This window comes from Microcaecilia unicolor, chromosome 12 (genome assembly GCF_901765095.1).
Source record: "Microcaecilia unicolor chromosome 12, aMicUni1.1, whole genome shotgun sequence".
In the NCBI taxonomy this organism is placed as follows: domain Eukaryota; kingdom Metazoa; phylum Chordata; class Amphibia; order Gymnophiona; family Siphonopidae; genus Microcaecilia; species Microcaecilia unicolor.
Window position 1 is genome coordinate 82,825,403 of NC_044042.1, and position 19,460 is coordinate 82,844,862.

Below are 19,460 nucleotides of genomic sequence, written 5' to 3' on the forward strand. Positions count from 1 at the left end.
GACCGCACCTCTAATATTGTGTTCAATTCTGGTCGCTGCATCTCAAAAAAGATGTAGAGGGGTATTTTTGAATGGGGATGCCCATCTCCATGGCCGGCCATCTCCGGGTCCGGCTCCGTAAATGGATGGAGCCAACCGTATTTTCGAAAAAGATGGCTGGCCATCTTTTTTTTCGATAATACGGTAGGGCTGCCCAAATGTCAGAGATGGCCGGCCTCGGTTTTTTGCCCATAATGGAAACCGAAGCCAGCCATCTCAAACCCGGCCAAATCCAAGGCATTTGGTTGTGGGAGGGGCCAGGATTCGTAGTGCACTGGTCCCCCTCACATGCCAGGACACCAACCGGGCACCCTAGGGGGCACTTCTAAAAAGTAAAAAAAAAATTAAAATAGCTCCCAGGTGCATAGCTCCCTTACTTTGGGTGCTGAGCCCCCCAAAACCCACTCCCCACAACTATACACCACTACCATAGCCCTAAGGGGTGAAGGGGGGCACCTACATGTGGGTACAGTGGGTTTCGGGTGGGTTTTGAAGGGCTCCCATTTTCCACCACAAGTGTAACAGGTGGGGGGGTGGGCCTGGGTCTGCCTGCCTGAAGTCCACTGCACCCACTAAAACTACTCCAGGGACCTGTATACTGCTGCGACGGACCTGAGTATGACATTTGAGGCTGGCATAGAGGCTGGCAAAATAAGGTTTTTGAGGGTGGGAGGGGGTTGGTGACCACTGGGGGAGTAAGAGGTATTTGTGACCTGGATTGGCCACTGTTGGAAACAGGATGCTGGGCTTGATGGACCTTTGGTCTTTCCCAGTATGGCAATACTTATGTACTTATGTATAAGTCTATTGGATACGTGCAGAGAAAGAGAGAGAGAGCGGAGTCAAATATGACCCCAAGGTTACGAGCTGATAAGACAGGGGGGTGAGAGTGTTACCCACATAGATTGAGAATGGGGGAAGAGGAGAGGTTGGTTTAGGGGGAAAGATAAGAAGCTAAGTCTTGGCCATGTTTAGTTTCAGATGGTGGTGAGACATCCAGGCAGCAATGTCAGACAGGCAGGCTGATACTTGGGTCTGGATTCCTGCTGAATGCACCACCCGTGTAAACAAATATATCCTGAATATTTTGGATTATGCCACTCACTACCCAGAGGCCATTGCTCTGCGTAATATGAAAATTACCATGGTAGCAAATGCTCTGTGAGAAGTTTTCTCTCAGATGGGAATTCCTGCTGAAATATTGATTGATCAAGGCACCACCTATATGTCCAGAGTTATGAAGCAAGTGTGTGCCCTGTTAAAAGTGAAGACCTTGTGGACATCTGTGTATCATCCGTAGAGAGATAGTCTAGTGGCATGCCATGCTTCAACAAGACTCTCAAGCAAATGCCGAAGAAGTTTGTAGCTGAAGATGGGAAAAACTGGGATTCTCTACTCCAATATGTACTGTTTGCAATCCGGGAGGTGTCCCAATTTCAACAGGATTCTCTACATATGGGAGGAGAAGTAGAGGAATCCTGGATGTGGTTCAGGAACCCAGCCTGTTAAGGAACTTGGCCGAATATGTGCTCACCATGCAGGAGAGGCTGATGAAAGACAGTGTTGGAAAAGGCTCAAGTGGGTCAAGCCTGAGCTTACAATCAGAAAGTGGTACAGAGAACCTTCCAGCCAGGGGATAGAGTCTTAGTTCTGTTACTTTCCTGAGAGAGTAAACTATTATGCAAGTGGCAAGGTCCATATGAAGTTGTAGAAAAGATGGGACCTATTAATTATAATTTGGCCCAACTGGAAAAGAGGGACAAGGCAAAGGCCTTCCACATTAAGTTGTTGAAGAAGTGGGTCCCCGTGACTGCAGCACTGGTCCAAAGAGATTACTTTGGGCCAGAAGTCCCGACAAAGTCTGAGTCCTTGAATGTTCCATTTGATGACCAGTTCTCCGTCTCACGGAAGGTTAGCCTAGAGCAGTTGGTATGTCAGAATCAAGATGTATTTTCCGGAGTGCCAGGCTGGACCCACCTTGCAACTGATGACATCCTCACTGAGCCAGGAGTGATAGTCCAGTAATGTCCCTATAGGATTCCAGAAGCCAGACAGGAAGCTTTGGTGAAATAGGTCACTGAAATTCTGGAACTGGGCATCATTGAGGAGTTGACCAGTAACTGGTCATTGCCCGCTGTGCTGGTGACAAAGCTGGATGGGAGTATCCGGTTTTGTATTGATTTCTGGGAGGTGAACACTGGCCCCGATATTCAGAGTGCAGGAGATAGCTGAGCTATCTCCCACTGTCTGTGCTGAACCCAGATATTCAATGCTGGACTGTTTCCGGTGACCGACACTGGTTGAACTTTGTCCGGTTTCAACATAATGCTTGAAGTCTTGGCGGTCATTTTAAACAAGCAGCAGCAGCAGTGAAAGGATCAGCAACAGCGGGCAGGAAAGCGTGGGGACCTTTCCTGCCTCAAAGCAAGCCACTAGATCACCAGGATGATGTAAGGTATGGGGAGGGAAAGCAAAGGTCAGGTTTTGTTTCGCAGGAACCCCGCAGGACCTGGGTCTATCCTCGCTGGATCCCCATGGACCTTTATCCATCCCCATGGGATCCCCACGGTCCTGGAGGGGATCCTCGCGAGATTCCTGTGATATCCATGGGAATCCCGCTATCCTTGTTCCCGTGCAGCTCTCTACTCAAACTGCATGGAATGGAGGGCCCATCTCATCCAGGTAGAAGCTGTACAGATGGATAGTCTATGGACTACTGGGCTAACAGTAAATCCTAAAAAGTGCTTCTTGGGAGGACAAGAAGTTCAGTATCTGGGGTACTTGGTCGGGAAAGGACCAGATGCTGTTCCCGAGAGTGAAGAATTATGTGGTGATTGAGAAGGATGCTCTGGCAGTCAAGTGGGCCCTGGAAACGTTCAAGTAAATATTATCTATTGAGGAGACACTTACTGCTGGTCACCGACCATCAACCCCTTCAGTGGATGGCTCGATATAAAGACACAAATGCGTGTATCATGCGCTGATTCCTTAGCCTCCAGCCCTTCAGCTATCAGGTGAGACATCGGGCAGGCCAAGACCATGCCAACACTGATTTTTTGTCTTGGGAGGTGGACCCTGATATGGCAGGTGCTCAACCGGGCAGGGTTGAGCTGAGAGGGAGGGTATGTGAGGGGGTATACAGAATACTGCCCTCACCCTTAAGGATAGTCCCTCAGATAGCTTGAGCAACCTTAAACCAATTATCCCGCTCAGGGAGGAAGTGATATGGGAGAGGTGGAGCCAAACATACAGGGAAAAAGGAAGTATTAAAGGTAGGGCCAGACTGTGGTTATGGAAGCCCAAAGTAGGAAGAGTGGAAGCCCCACCATATGCCTCTACAACTTGTTTTGTGACCTCTGATGAAGGCAAAGCCGAAATTTGGCCAAGTTGGCCAACTGTTAGATAGATGCGACATATAGAAGACGCTATTGCTTCTTGTTGATGATATGTCTAAGTTGGATCCCTCTCCAATAAAATCTATTTTTGATTAACTCTCGTCTGTCCTTCATTCCCTGGATCACCTTTGCTGTTTGTGCTGAGCGCTCTATTCTATAACAATGTGCGCCCAAATCCCATTGCGTGCAACCCAAAAGGGGGCATGGCCATGTGAGTTGCACATGCAGGTTGGAGAATTTCTTAAATTTGTGTGCAGTGTTGTAGAATACCGGGGATGTATGCCCAAATTGGGTGCCAGGAATTACACCTGGTCTCAGCAAGTCCTGGCACCCAAATTTGAGCACCGAAATCGGCACTAAATGCTATTCCATAATGGGTGCTCATCATAGAACAGCACAGGTTTTTTTTCAGTGCTGATTTTTGAGTGCCATTTTCTGAATTTAGCCCCAAATTCCCCAATGGTTTTTGTCTCCTCAAATGCCAAACTAGCAAAAGAAACTGGTCACTTTGACAGCTTTGAGATAATAACCAGTTAAGTTTCCAAGATTGACTGGTTATACTGCTATCATGCCTGTTGATTTTGTTATACATTTCTTTTTCTAAAATGGCTGTTTAAGCTGCATACACCTAGCACATAATTCCCCTATATTTTAGAAGAGGATCTACATTGGCAGATTCTCCTAAAATACTGGTGAAACTTAAGATGAACTGATCTACACGTTTCAATTCCTACCTCTACAACCTGTCTAAAAAGGGCTGAATACAAATGACCCCTTCCTAGACACTCATGAAGGATCTTGCTCACCACTGGGGGTGCATGCAGTTCTGTTTTTTTTCCCCACATTCAATACATTAACTTGTACTTCTGATTTTGTGAGGGAAAGCAATAGGACAATTGGAAGTATAATCAGAAGCTTGTACAGTAATAGGGTACAACCAGAACAGGATCAGACCTGGGGGAGAGGTGGCAAAGTTGAGGTAGGGATGGGGTTTTTTCCCCAGCAGCAGAATTGAAGGAGTGGTTGAAACAGAATTAGAGGAATGTCTGCTCTTTAATGAGAGGCTGACAGGAATGAAGTCTGGGAAGGGATCCATGGTGGATTATTCTTTCTATAATATCTGGATAGGCTGATCGAGTCCTGGATTTACCCAACTGCACCTATTGAATTATAGTTTCTTTTTTTTTCTAAGAGCAGGGCTACAAGTCCCAGAGAAGGGGAAAACCAGAACTGTCCAGATGTTGTGGAATGAGCTGGTGACGCTGTTTCTTGAGCAGTAGGCATGGTCATACACAATCCTGCATGGAGAGCTGGCTTAACATTGTGCAAACTAGGCAGTTACCTAGGGTGTGGACTTCTGGTGGCCACCCAAGAGCAGCTGCAGTCAAAGCAAAGAACAGACCCTGAAAGCTCAAGGAACCATCAGCCCTTATTTTGCCCTTGGTGGTGGTGGTGTGTGGTGTGTGGTGTGGGGAGGAGTATAATTTTCAATAGCTCATTTACCTGGGCAAAAGGCTTTTGGAAATTGTATATACAAAACAAACTTTAATATTTAAAAGTGTGATATCCATCTGTGCATTTTTACAGGATTGTTTTGGGATGGGTGAAGTTGGGATATCCATGATCGTTGAGTTTAATTGATATTACTTTGGGAGTGAGGGTATGAAAGATAATGGGAGAGGGGGCACAAGGCTGAAGGTTTTGCCTAGTCTAATACCCTTGCACTTGCCCTGTATCCATGAATATGCATTCTCCACTCATGCACAGACTCTTAGCTCTTAGTCCTTGAACACTGCCATGTTATTCACCTTTAAAGCGATGGCTCAGAATCTGCTCTAAAATGGCTGCAAAATTTATGAACTCCTCAGATGAGTCATCAATGGGTTCTGCTGTGTACTTCTCTAGCAAAGTCTTCACTGAAAACCTGCAGTAGAGAAAAAAAAACATCAACAGGTGGGAAAGAAAGAAAATATTCAGAAGGGAAACAAAATACTAGCATGGACAAAGAGAGAGAGAGACAGCAAAGCTTCCAATTTACCCAGCTCCAGGCTGGGAGACTTTTTGATCAGTCCTGGTTTTGAAGTTACAGCCCAAAGCAGAGTGGAATTTGTACTTCCTGATTCTACCCATTGACATCACTGCAGATCCCATAATGCACTTTGATAGGGTTGTCAGAAATCCTGGACTGGCCTAAAAGCTACTTACTAGAACTGGGTAACTTGGCAGTTTGGGCACTGGAAGGAATAATAGAAGGAAAAGAGACTCTGAGAATGCTATGATAAATAATCAAGCTCTGGAAACCTAGGGGCCCTTTTACTAAATTTATTATTTTAAAATGTATACAACACCTTAAAACCTAGGTGGTTTCCAAAATTATATCCTATATAACAATTTGTCAATCTGCATCCCTGGCTGGCTGGGTTCGCAACCGTATGCAAATGAGCTTACATCAGCTCGCCTCCAGCCTTCCCTTCCCTCTTAGTGTCCTACCCTCGCGGAAAGAGGAAATTATGTCAGAGGAGGGCAGGACACTGAGAGGGAAGGAAAGGGAAGACTGGAGGTGACGCGAGCCGAGCCAGCCGCTTTCACTGCCACCGCTGCGACTTGAGGTAAAAATGAAAGTTTTAAAGGCAGGGCGGCAGGAAGGAAAAGAGGGCTGTTATGAGAGAAGAGGGTGTGCAGGTGAGGGCTGGGGCTGAAAACTTGGGTGCTTAAAAGGGGGGCAGGTGGGGGCTGGGGCGAGTCACTGGATATGGAGGAGAGGGGAGAGGAGAATCACTGGACATGGATGGGATGGGAGAATCACTGGACATGGAGGGGAGGGCAGAGGAGAGAGGAGAAATCGCCTAGACGATAGTCTTCCTAGGGCCCATTTCATTTTTCGTGAAACGGGCTTTTTTGCTTGTACATAATAAAAACAAGACACAAAAAATACAAAACAATCCAATTATTACCCATTAGATTAAATCAAATAAACAGTATAGTCATCACTACTCAACAGAATGCTGCTACAGGCCAATCCGGAACCACCGCTGCAGGTTACTTCCTGTTCCGGGGCAGAGGGAGCAGGGAGCCAGTGGAGCCGACAGGCGCGTGGCTGCTCTCTGCACCCTCCAACAGCCAAGAATGCACCGGGGAGGAGGGGTGTCATTGCACCAGGGGTGTGTGTCATGCTGCACCCTGGGGGGAGGGGGGGCGGACACCGCTGCACCCGGGGGAGGGGGGGAGCGCAGCGGCGATCCGCCCTGGGTGGCAGCCGACCTTGCTATGCCACTGGCTCAGAGCCCAGTCTGTACAAAAGATCTGGGACTGAGTCTCCTGCAAAACAGAGGCCTGGGCACACTTCACCAACATACAAAGGTACTAAAAAGTTCACTCATTTTTTTTAATTTAGTTTTTCATATTTCAAATAACAATACAAGATTTCTTTTGAATAAGAAACCAACATACTATGGAAACATTGTCAGATCTTCCTTAGACCACCAAAGTTGGAGGAGTGGACTTAACATACACCAGGAGAAAAGAAAAGTAGATATATTTGAAATCTGAAACAGATCACAAAAGGCATTACGTTGTGATGAAAACCCCCCTTAAATTATCATCATTAAATAACCACAATCAAAAACCAAGAACGAAAAACCTACACCACCAGAGGAAAAATAGACCTGGTAGTATTCTGGCAACAGATCTATTACAACGGATGGACGACAAAGGCAGACATGACCAAATTCCTCCTAGACTGGGACAATAGATGCAGAACAATATTAGACAACATCGCCCCAACTCAAACTAGAACCTCACACAGAAAGAACTCAATACCGTGGTTCAACAAAGAACTGAAAAAACTCAAAACACAAGTTAGGAAATTAGAACCTGCATGGAATAAAAAGAAAGACGATCCCACACTTAATGCCTGGAAACAACTCCGAAGAAAATATAAATACACCATAAGACAAACCAAAAGATTATGCTACAAAACTGAAATTGGACCAAATTACAAGGACACACACAAACTCTTCCAACTCGTGAATAAACTACTAGACACCACACCAGTCATGAATAACAGCAAAGACACACCAGAAGCTGAAAACCTCGCGAAGTACTTCAAAGAGAAAATAGCACAACTGCGACTTAAAATACCTGTCACCCCCATCGAATACGCTGCACTCCTAGACTGCCTAGACCCAGACCCTGGAGTATACCCAGCAGATAGGATTTGGACTGAATTCGAGATACTATCGGAAGATCTCATCTCCCAAACGCTTAAAAGATTCGCCAAATCTCATTGCAAACTAGATATATGCCCAAATAACCTTATGAAATCGGCCCCTCAGCACTTTATAACAGATCTAACGAAACACATGAATTTCATGCTATAAAATGGACTCTTCCCAAAGGAGAAAGGAAATATTCTACTCAACCCCATACCCAAAGATGCAAAGAAAAATGCGAGTGAATTAACCAACTATAGACCAGTAGCATCCATTCCCTTAATAACCAAAATAACAGAAGGGATGGTAACCAAACAACTCACAGACTATCTAAACAAGTTCTCAATACTACACGACTCCCAGTCAGGATTTCGTTCTAATCACAGTACTGAAACAGTTACGCTCATGACGAAATTCAAATAAACGATTGCAACCGGCAAGAATATATTACTTCTACAATTTGACATGTCAAGCGCCTTCAACATGGTTGACCATGGAATCCTACTACACATCCTTGAATACCTTGGTATCGGAGGCAATGTTCTTAATTGGTTTAAAGGATTCCTAACCACACACTCATATCAAGTGACATCTAATACGATTACATCAGCCGCTTGGACACCTGAATGTGGAGTTCCACAGGGATCTCCCCTCTCACCGACTACATTCAACCTAATGATGACACCCTTGGCCAAACTACTATCAAACCAAAACCTCAACCCATACATTTACGCTGATGATGTAACGATCTACATCCCATTCAAACAAGACCTAAAAGAAATTTCCAATGAAATCAACCAAAGTCTACATATCATGCACTCCTGGGCAGATGTCTTTCAGTTAAAACTCAACGCAGAAAAAACCCAATGTCTAATACTCACCTCTCAACACAACACGAGCAAATTTACCACCATCAACACACCAATACTAAATCTACCAATTTCAGAAACCCTGAAAATTCTTGGAGTTACCATTGATCGGCACCTAACACTTGAGAATCACGCGAAAAACACAACCAAAAAGATGTTCCACTCAATGTGGAAATTAAAAAGAGTAAGACCATTCTTCCCAAGGACCATCTTCCATAATCTGGTTCAATCATTAGTACTCAGCCATCTAGATTACTGCAACTCACTCTACGCTGGCTGCAAAGAGCAAATACTCAAAAAACTCCAAACAGCCCAGAACACGGCAGCCAGACTCATATTCGGAAAATCAAAATACAAAAGTGCAAAATCCCTACGAGAGAAGCTACACTGGCTCCCACTCAAAGAACGCATCACGTTCAAAATATGTACCCTAGTACATAAAATCATCCATGGCGATGCCCCAGCCTACATGTCAGACCTGATAGACCTGCCATCCAGGAATGCTAAAAAATCATCTCGCACATTCCTTAATCTTCATTTCCCCAACTGTAAAGGTCTGAAATACAAATTAATGCACGAATCAACCTTTTCCTATATAAGCAGGCAAACCTGGAACGCATTGTCACGTAACCTAAAAGTGACCTATGAACTGACCAACTTCCGTAAACTACTAAAGACCCATCTCTTCGACAAGATATACCACAAAGACCAAAACATCTGAAACTCCCACATATATCCAGAAATGTTAATAATGCCTTCTGTTATATTACCATCTTGTATTCCACTACCATGTATCCCAAAATCCTCCTGTAACACCAAATGTCTACTCCCCTCTCATTTCCACTATCCATGATGAATTGTAAGCCACATTGAGCCTGCAAAGAGGTGGGAAAATGTGGGATACAAATGCAATAAATAAATAAAAATAAATAAATCATGTCTACTTAACAAAAAAACAAACAAACAAAATAAAATGGTCAAATGATCTTCTTCACGTTCAAAAAAGCCATCAATTGCTCCAGAGTAAAGAAGACATATTTTGTCCCTCCAAGTTTAATCGCACATTGACATGGGTATGCCAACAAAAAAGTTGCACCCAAATCTTTTTCCTCATAGCTAGGAATTTGGGTGCTTTTTGTGACATCAGGATAGATCCAAAGCTTTTCCCCATGAAATAACTCTGATGCATGACAGAAATAAAGTTTCAAAATAGCATTTAGATCTTGCTCATATATTAAAGAAACCAACAAAGTAGCTCTTTCAGATATTGATTCTTCAAGAATAGCTAATATGTTATCCAACTGTGGTCTCAGGTTACCATCACCCTCCATTTCACCTTGAAATTTTTTTGAAGATGTAGGTAAATAATATATTTTATTTATTGGTGGTGGGGGGGGGGGGGCAGCTTCAAGGGAATATTTTAAAATTCAATTAAATATCTATTGAATAAATCAAGAGGAAGTATTCCAGGGGTCTTTGGAGAGTTCAGCAGCCTGAGATTCGGTTTACAATTATAGTTCTCAATGTTGTCAGTTTTTCTATCTTTAACAACAGATAACTTAAATTCTTGAAGACTTTAATTCCCCTTGCATTTGATTAACTTGCGATGAAAAATCATGTTTAACCTGGTCTACAGCTTTAGACAAATCTTCAATCTTCCTCCCCAGAGTATTCAGCTCTTCAGAAGTTTTAGTATTCACCACATCCAATTTTTGCTGCATTTTCCAAATCTGCTTGAGTATGACCTCAGTGGGAAGCTGTATAATCTCCATAGCTCCTGATGTCTCCTTCTCGGACCAGGAATGTCCATTCTGGCGTCCTCCACAGCAATAATCCCAGCAACTACTTCAGCAGTGGGCGTCGCCTCACCACGAGCAGATGCTGATGCCAAACACTGAGGAACCGAAGGCACCAGGGGCAAAAGAGATGTTTCATGTCCCAAAGATGTTGAGTCTCCTGCCTCAAACCTCACCGCAGGGCTAGCATCCCCGGAAAGTGGAGGAGTTCTGACGACGAAGCGGTCGATGGGCTGCTGGACCGAGGAGGTGGCGAGCTTTACCACCCCTTTCCTTTTGGTATGAGGCATATTGAGGAGTAACTGCAAAAAGGTAAAAACAGAATGCAGCTCTCACTCCAACCCAGGGGCGTAGCCAGACAACAGATTTTGGTTGGGCCTAGGCAAGGGGTGGGCACCAAGTGTTCCCTCCCCCCCCCAAAAAAAAATATCTCAGCAGATGGGAAAACACTTCTTTCCACCTTTTCAGTCTGTAGCAGGCATGTGCAGAAAACAGAGCACGAGCAGGTGCCAGTATCATGGAGAGTACTGTTTTCGTTACCATCAAGGGGAAGTCTTCAGCTGGCTGAGCTTGGGATCCCCACCAGCTACCACCAAATGTGTGCAACTGTTGGGTGGGCCTGAGCCCTAAGTTGGTGGGCCCTGGCCCACCCAGGCCCACCTGTGGCTACGCCACTGTCCAACCTGCTCTCACTGTCTGCACAGTGCCACCATCTTAGCCACTCCCATCCGAAAAAGTTCACTCATGAAGAAAATTTCCTTTCCTGTCCTCAGTGAATAAGATGCCATCTGGACCACTAGAGCAATCATTTTGTAGGATTGGGGAGAAAGGAAAAGTGGGAATGAGGGACATGATGTACTGGCATAGCCAGAATCCAGTACCAAGAAACTACAATTACTATCCAAGTGATTGATCAAATGTGAATGCCAGTGTGTCATTTTATACACCGGAGTATCCCTTTACAGGTTCACAACAGTTTACAAAAGATAAGAACATTGCAGAGAACAATAAATGATGTTGAAATCAGAGACAACTTGGCTGAGAAGAGTTGAGTAGGAATGACTGTTAATTCATTTTACTCATTGATATAATGGGCAACCTCATTGCCTTTTACTGGAAACAATGAAGTGACAACAACATGATATTATTATCTGTTGTTTGAGCAGATGCTCATCCAGTTCTCTCTTGTTGACTAATGACTGTTCCCTGGCACTGTGTGAACAAGCCATCGGTGGCTTCATGTTTTAGAAATGAACGTTAGATGAAAAACTCACAGAGTCACTGGAGGATTCCAGTTTGGGCACAGAGATGCCAAAGAAAAGTCATCAAGGAGGGTAAACCTGTGACTAGTGCCATACCAAGGGCCGTGTGAGTGCACAGTGTGAGTGCACAGGGTGCAAATACGAAGAGTCACAGAAGTTGCTCCCAGCCCACCACCTCTTCTCACTGGCAGTGGAAAAGAAGGTGGGGTGGGGGGAGGGGGAAGTGGGTGAGTCACACAGGGCACGACTATAGCTGGGTATGGTCCTGCCCATGACATATGAGTCAATCCTTTATTACATTCACCTGCTTTTCCATAAGCAACTGTTGGAAAGGAGGAGTAGCCCTTATTATTATTAATTTTGCATTTGCTCACACCTTTTTCAGCAGTAGCTCAAGGTGAGGTACATTCAGGAAGGGCACAGTTAAAAATTCACTGATCTTCCTTGTGACTTTGGGGAAGTGACATAATCTTCTTTTGCCTCAGATAAAAGAAAAAAAATCTTGTGGCCAATAGATTTATGCTCCTAACTCTTGAGAGCTGTGCTCCTAAATTGGCCTCTCTAAAAAATGACTAGGGTTGAATGCGTAGTTATACTGACAACTTCATTAAATTTAGGAGCATACAAAGCGAATGGTAACAGGTGGATCCGGGGCAGGGGAAAAACACTTAGGAGCTTATCACTGATTTTCAGCAATTGGCTAATAAATTAGGCTCATAAATCTAGGCAAATAAATGGCAGCCTTACATCTATAAGGATAAAGGGTAATCTTATAATGTAGGCGCCTACATTATAAGATTACCCTTTATATAAGGAGTGGAGGAGTAGCCTAGTGGTTAGTGCAGTGGACTTTGATCCTGGGGAACTGAGTTAAATTCCCACTGCAGCTCCTTGTGACTCTGGGCAAGTCACTTAACCCTCCATTGCCCCTGGTACAAAATAAGTACCTGAATATATGTAAACCACTTTGAATGTAGTTGCAAAAACCTCAGAAAGGCACTATATCAAGTCCCATTTCCCTTTCCTTATTTGAGATGCTACATGGAATGTTGCTACTATGTGAGATTCTGTTGCTACTATTTGAGAGATTGTACATGGAATGTTGCTACTATTTGAGATTCTGTTGCTACTATTTGAGATTCTACATAGAATGTTGCTAGTGGAGGAGTAGCCTAGTGGTTAGTGCAGTAGACCTTGATTCTGGGGAAGTGAGTTCAATTCCCACTGCAGCTCCTTGTGACTCTGGGCAAGTCACTTAACCTTCCATTGCCCCTGGTACAAAATAAGGACCTGAATGTATATAAACTGCTTTGAATGTAGTTGCAAAAACCTCAGAAAGGCACTATATCGAGTTCCATTTCCCTTTCCCTATTTGAGATTGTACATGGAATGTTGCTACTATTTGAGATTCTACGTGGAATGTTGCTACTATTTGAGATTCTGTTGCTACTATTTGAGATTCTATGTGGAATGTTGCTACTATTGAGATTCTGTTGCTACTATTTGAGATTCTACATAGAATGTTGCTAGTGGAGGAGTAGCCTAGTGGTTAGTGCAGTGGACCTTGATTCTGGGGAAGTGGGTTCAATTCCCACTGCAGCTCCTTGTGACTCTGGGCAAGTCACTTAACCCTCCATTGCCCCTGGTACAAAATAAGGACCTGAATGTATATAAACTGGTTGCAAAAAACCTCAGAAAGGTGGTATATCAAGTCCCATTCCCTTGCACACATAAATAGAACACTGATACTTGTGTGCATAAGTGTAAACTTCCCTAAAAATGTGCCAGCAGCATGGCCTAGGCACAATCCTGTAATGGCACATGTAGCTTACATACAGGCCCTTTTACTAAAGGGTTGCCATGTACCAACCTGGAACTACTGCTGGGCTACCCACCCCCAGCATGTCCCATTTGTGGACCTATAAAAATATTTTTAATTTTGTAGCACCGGTGCTTGGTGCTGCCCAGTTACCGCTGGGTTATCGCGGGAGCCCTTACTGCCATCTCAATGGGTGGCAGTAAATGCTCCCTCCCCATAATGGTCGCATGGCAAGTGTGGTTCACTTACCGCACAGCCATTTCTTTTCCTGGAAAAGGCAGCATTTTACCCGCTGCGGTAAAAGGGGGCCTCAGAACGTGTCAAAAACACACATTGAGGGGCATAATCAAATGAGGACGACCATCTCTAAGGACATCCCGGGAAAGGGGCGGGAAAACCTGTATTATCGAAACCAGATGGGTGGCTTCTTTCGTTTCAATAATACGGTTGGGGACGTCCAAATCTCAACATTAATGTCGACCTTAGAGATGGTCGACATAAATGTTGAGATGGTCGACCTTAGAGATGGTTGTCCTAGGTTTTCGGCGATAATGGAAACAGAGGACGCCCATCTCAAAAACAACCAAATCCAAGGCATTTGTTTGTGGGAGGAGCCAGCATTTGTAGTGCACTGGTCCCCCTCACATGCCAGGACACCAACCGGGCACCCTAGGGGACACTGCAGTGGACTTCACAAATTGCTCCCAGGTGCATAGCTCCCTTACCTTCGGTGCTGAGCCCCCCAAACTCCCCCAAACCCACTCCCCACAACTGTACACCGCTACCATAGCCCTAAGGGGTGAAGTGGGCACCCACATGTGGGTACAGTGGGTTTCGAGTGGGTTTTGAAGGGCTCACATTTACCAGCACAAGTGTAACAGGTGGGGGGGATGGGCCTGGGTCTGTCCGCCTGAAGTGCACTGCACCCACTAAAACTGCTCCAGGGACCTGCATACTGCTGTCATGGAGCTGGGTATGACATTTGAGGGTGGGAGGGGGTTGGTGACCACTGGGGGAGTAAGCGGACATCATCCCCAATTCCCTCCTGTGGTCATCTGGTCAGTTTGGGCACCTTTTTGAGACTTGGTCGTGAAAAAAAATGGACCAAGTAAAGCCGACCAAATGCTCGCCAGGGACACTCTTCTTTTTTCCATTATCAGCCGAGGACACCCATCTCTTAAGCACGCCCCAGTCCCGCCTTCGCTACGACTTTGGTCGTCCCCGCGACGGACTGCAGTTGAGGACGCCCAAAATCGGCTTTCGATTATGCCGATTTGGGCGACCCTGAGAGAAGGATGCCCATCTCCCGATTTGTGTCAGAACATGGGCGCCCTTCTCTTTAGAAAATGCCCCTGATTGATGCTGGCGCAGGCCCCCTTTTACCACAGCTTAGTAAAAGGACCCCAAAGTGTATATGGGCAGATCATGGATGGTGCTAATGCTGATACAGCCCGTTCACTTTGAATGGGCTGTGTCGGCATTGTTGCGCAGCAGCCGCTAGCACAGCTTAGTAAACGGGGGGGGGGGGGGGGGCGAGCACTGTAATTTACACATATCTCTGCTACATTTAGGTGCCCACATTTATGTCACGACTATGGTAGGTGTAACTCCAGGTGCGTAATTTTTAGATATGCCGATGCCAGGTTATTTTAGTATTTTATACTGGCAATAGAGAATCCACAAAGCGTGGAGAACTCAAAGAAGACCCATGGATACTTATACTGGAACAGGTGCTCAACAGCGGAGTGGAGGAGTGGCCTAGTGGTTATAGCACCGGTCTTGCAATCCAGAGGTGGCCATTTCACTGCTGCTCCTTGTGATCTTGGGCAAGTCACTTAACCCTCCCTTGCTTCAGGAGCAAACTTAGATCATGAGCCCTCCTGGGACAGAGAAATATCCAGAATACCTGAATATAACTCACCTTGAGCTACTACTGAAAAAGGTGTGAGCAAAATCTAAATAAATATCATAGAACAGGCTCCTACCTTGTATTCTCAAGCTGCCTAAATGGTAGTGTTAAGATCAGCTCTTACATTTGTGCCCTATTTTCAGCCAAACTTAGCAGAAAAATTTCGGAGCTCAGCTTTTTTGGAACATCAGGCTCTAATCTGTTAAGTTAGGTACCTACATTTGTTTCCTATTTTCAGCCCAACTTAGTAGCCTAAGATTTCAGCTGAAAATTCAACTACATTTATCCCCCTTTTTACTAACGTGTGCTAATGCCGATACTGTCCATTCACTTTGAATATGCTGTGTTGGCATTGACACACGGCAGCCGCTAGCACAGCATAGTAAAACAGGGGCATTAGTTTATAAATTATGCTCATAAATATTCACATACCTAGATTTAACAGTCTTATTTTGATGCTTATTTTTGAAAATTGGTGCTAAGCTCTAACTTTTTTCCCCCAACTTTTAATCCAACTCTGTTGCCACCCACTTTTTAGACTCCAAAATTTAGAAGTTTAGTGAAATTTTGAATATAAATTTAGGCATTCAGCCATAGTAATTTTTCAAAGAGGTCAATTTAGGAACCTAAGGGGCCCTTTTAGTAAGCAGTGAGTCGTAGGGCTACCACACAGGTAGTGTGCAGCAAAACTGAACTACTGCTGGGCCTGACCAGGTGCGTTGCGGTAGTTCTGAGTTTGCCATGCATTGTTTCATGCACTATTAGAAAATCATTTCTATTTTCTAGCACAGGGAGTAGGTCTTCCGAGCGGTAAGCAGGCAGCACGGACTCACTGCCGCATGCTGCCTGATTACAGCATGAGTAGTGTATGAACCCTTACCACCTGCTAAGTAGGAGGCAGTAAGGTCTCGAGTGGTAATGGCGCTCAAGAAAAAGATCTGGGTGTCGTCGTACATAATACGCTGAAATCTTCTGCTCAGCAAGCAGCGGCGGCGAAAAAAGCAAACAGGATGCTAGGAATTATTAGGAAAGGGATGGTGACTAAGACCAAAAATACTATAATGCCTTTGTATTGCACCATGGTGTGACTGCACCTTGAGTAATGCGTTCAGTTCTGGTCACCGTATCTCAAAAAAGATATAGCAGAATTAGAAAAGGTGCAAAGAAGAGCGACCAAAATGATAAAGGGGATGGAACTCCTCTCGTATGAGGAAAGGCTAAAGAGGTTAGGGCTCTTCAGCTTGGAAAAGAGACGGATAAGGGGAGATATGATTGAGATCTATAAAATCCTGAGTGGTGTAAAACGAGTAGAATTAAATTGATTTTTCACTCATTCCAAAAGTTCAAAGACTAGGGGACACTCGAGGAAGTTACATGGAAATACTTTTAAAATAAATAGGAGGAAATATTTTTTCACTTAACCAATAGTTACGCTCTAGAATTCTTTGCCAGAGGATGTGGTAACAGTGGTTAGCATATCTGGGTTTAAAAAAGGTTTGGACAAATTCCTGGAGGAAAAGTCCACAGTCTGCTATTGAGGCAGATATGGGAAGCAACTTCTTGCCCTGGGATTTGTAGTATTGAGTGTTGCCACGATTTGGGTTTCTGCCAGGTACTTGTGACCTCGCTTGGCCACTGTTTGGAAAACAGGATACTGGACTAGATGGACCATTGGTCTGACCCAGTATGGCTACTCATATGTTCTTATGTCTGTTAAAGGCAGAAATAAAAATTATGCCATTTTAGAGCTGTGTTTAAAAGTAGCTGGAGCATGTGGGAAATCCAGGTGCTAAACCTACCACTGGCCACCTTTTAGCATGGCTTAGTAAAAGGACCTCTAAATCTGAAAGTTAGGGGCCTATGAATACTGGCCTCTAATTTATCCACCAGGGATAAGGAAATACCTAGTGTACCTGAGTAACTCACCTTGAGCTGCTATTGAAAAGGTGTGAGCTAAGTTCAAATAATAATTATGACATGAAATCCCAAATCTAATCCTAGAACTTCCAGCTCAAGCTCTCTTGAGGGAAACATATACAGTTTAGTAAACTGTGATCACAAACACATATTTCCTTTTTAGAAGCATGTCTAACAAAAAAAGTGTGAGGGTTTGACCTGAAGTAAAAATTGTTCCTTAGAAAGTAAATATTTTCAACACTCTGTACATTTCCTTATATCTAGCATATTGGATCAAAAGTCACTATAATGACTCCCCTTCTCTGTTCACACATTTCTGCATCATACCTTAATAAAAGATCCTCAACAGATTTCAGTTCTGGATCTCCAAACCATATCCCATATCCTTTGGGCTCTGAATGATGGAGTTCCCCCACCCCACCCCACCCTCTCTCTCTCACACACACACCACTTTAGACAGTTTCCATGGTAACTGTTCTAGAAAGCATCTTATCTATCATTATCATTTACTGCTGAATTAGAAGACATTAGACATTAGGTATCTAAGCATTTCCAGGCACTCCCTATGTATCTGGCACTATGACAATTAAACAGATGGGTTGGAGGATTCATCCATCAAGGTGGAAAAAAACATGGGGATACAGGTGGGTGCAGTGGGGCAAGTATTTTTTTCCCCAACTCTTAGGAACTTATCACGTGTCCTTGCTTAAGAAAAAGGTTGTTGCTATGTCAACGAACCTGGCATTCTTGCCCAAGATTGGCTGTGACGACACTTCCTGGTTCCCACAGTCATCAGATCTGTGGCTGCAGGGAGCCCGAGAAGAGAGATGGAGCTAGCAGTTCCCGTTAGACCTTTGCACCAACTGCTTTGCCCTCTCTGCCAATCGTTTGCACTGTGCATTTATTTCCCTATAAATCCCTTGCTGGATGCTTACATTACAATTTCTAGGCAGTAAATACATTAAATTGCGCTGTACAACAAGAATTTCAGGAGGGGAAATCGTCGCCCTTTCCTCTCTAGCAGTCTGTCCTTCTTGGGCTTCTCCATTTAATCCTTTCTATTTTGATTCAACATTTTCTCCCCCTTTATAGTGCAGCACAACACAACAAAACAAAACATTAATGCATAGAAGGTTTAGTAAAAGCATGCATGTGAGGCCACGATAAACCCACCCATCCATTCCCCATTCCTTCCCTTGCTCCATCCCCTGTCTTCCATGTCATGCAACTCTTTCATTCTAAAATGGGGGATACTCTGGGACTGATCTCCAGGGTGGAGGTGATCCTAACCTGCACACGGTGAGAAGGTTCTTTCTTTCCACGCCAATATTTCTAGACGATGCCTTCTTCGAGGAGAGTCCCAGAGCCATGGCGGACTGAATGCAGCTTGATTCCATCCAGAGCAGGGAAAACCCAAGGCAGCGGATTCCTCTTCTCTCACCCCACCCCAATCCAAAGTTCCGGCACGAAAGCCACCCTCCCCCTCGAAGAGCACTCTGGAGAAGGCTCCTCTCGATCTCTTTGCCTTCCACTCCTTCCCCAACCGATCCCAGAGGCTTCCTCCACCCTCCAGCCAAGGTCCGGGCCGCCCGCCTCAGCCAAGGGCGGCGATGGGAAGCGCTGGCCGTGGTGCTGAAGCTGAGCGCTGCCGGCGGTGACGTAACTCCGAGCCAAAGCCCGGCAGAGAGGCAGCAGGATGTGGGTGAGGAGGGGTGTCTGATCTAAGGGTAATAAGAAGAAGAGAATTAACAAATCAGAAATGATCGACGTTCACATCAGGACACATTAAGGAAAGGGAGCAAAGACCTTTTGTGGTGCCTCATTAATTGGAGATGAAGTCAGTCCTCGTCCCCGCCTTCCGTGCCTCTTGAGTCTGTCCTCTTCCGTTGTTATCTTGATTCCCCATCGGCTGTGCTTTTGGGCATAAATTCTGTTCAGTTGCACTCGTTTTCAGGAAGCATGGCTCGTTTAAATTCGCAGAGCTCTTTAAGCTAGGATAGCTTCAAGCCTTTGCCTATGCTGTCAGCATTGCCAGTGCTGGACTATGGCAGTTCTCCCCCGCTCTCCCCCGCCCAACCTTTTTACATTTCTATATGGAATGGTGCGTCAGGTACCCATGGTGTTTATTAATAACTGAGACGATAAAATAGCAGGCTTCTCCTGAAAATGGGGAGGACAGGGAATTAGGTCGATTCAAGCACATGATGAATAAGAAAGACGGTCAACAGAAATAGAATAAAATA

General features: G+C 44.8%; 1 protein-coding gene across 2 annotated transcripts in view; it reads right to left on the minus strand.

Moving 5' to 3' along the window:
• Window positions 1-18,934, minus strand: part of RUNDC3A (RUN domain containing 3A) — a 41,157-nt gene extending 22,223 nt beyond the window's left edge. Inside the window, exons 1-2 of one of the 2 annotated variants that reach the window (XM_030221916.1) lie at window positions 18,508-18,934; window positions 5,243-5,358 (exon numbers count right to left, since the gene is read on the minus strand). In XM_030221916.1, coding sequence (XP_030077776.1) covers window positions 5,243-5,358; window positions 18,508-18,614 — 223 coding nt within the window. In that variant the 5' untranslated portion in view covers window positions 18,615-18,934. The remainder of the gene's footprint in view (window positions 1-5,242; window positions 5,359-18,507) is intronic. The other variant, XM_030221915.1, reaches the window with a different exon arrangement.
• Between the last annotated feature and the right edge of the window lie 526 nt (window positions 18,935-19,460).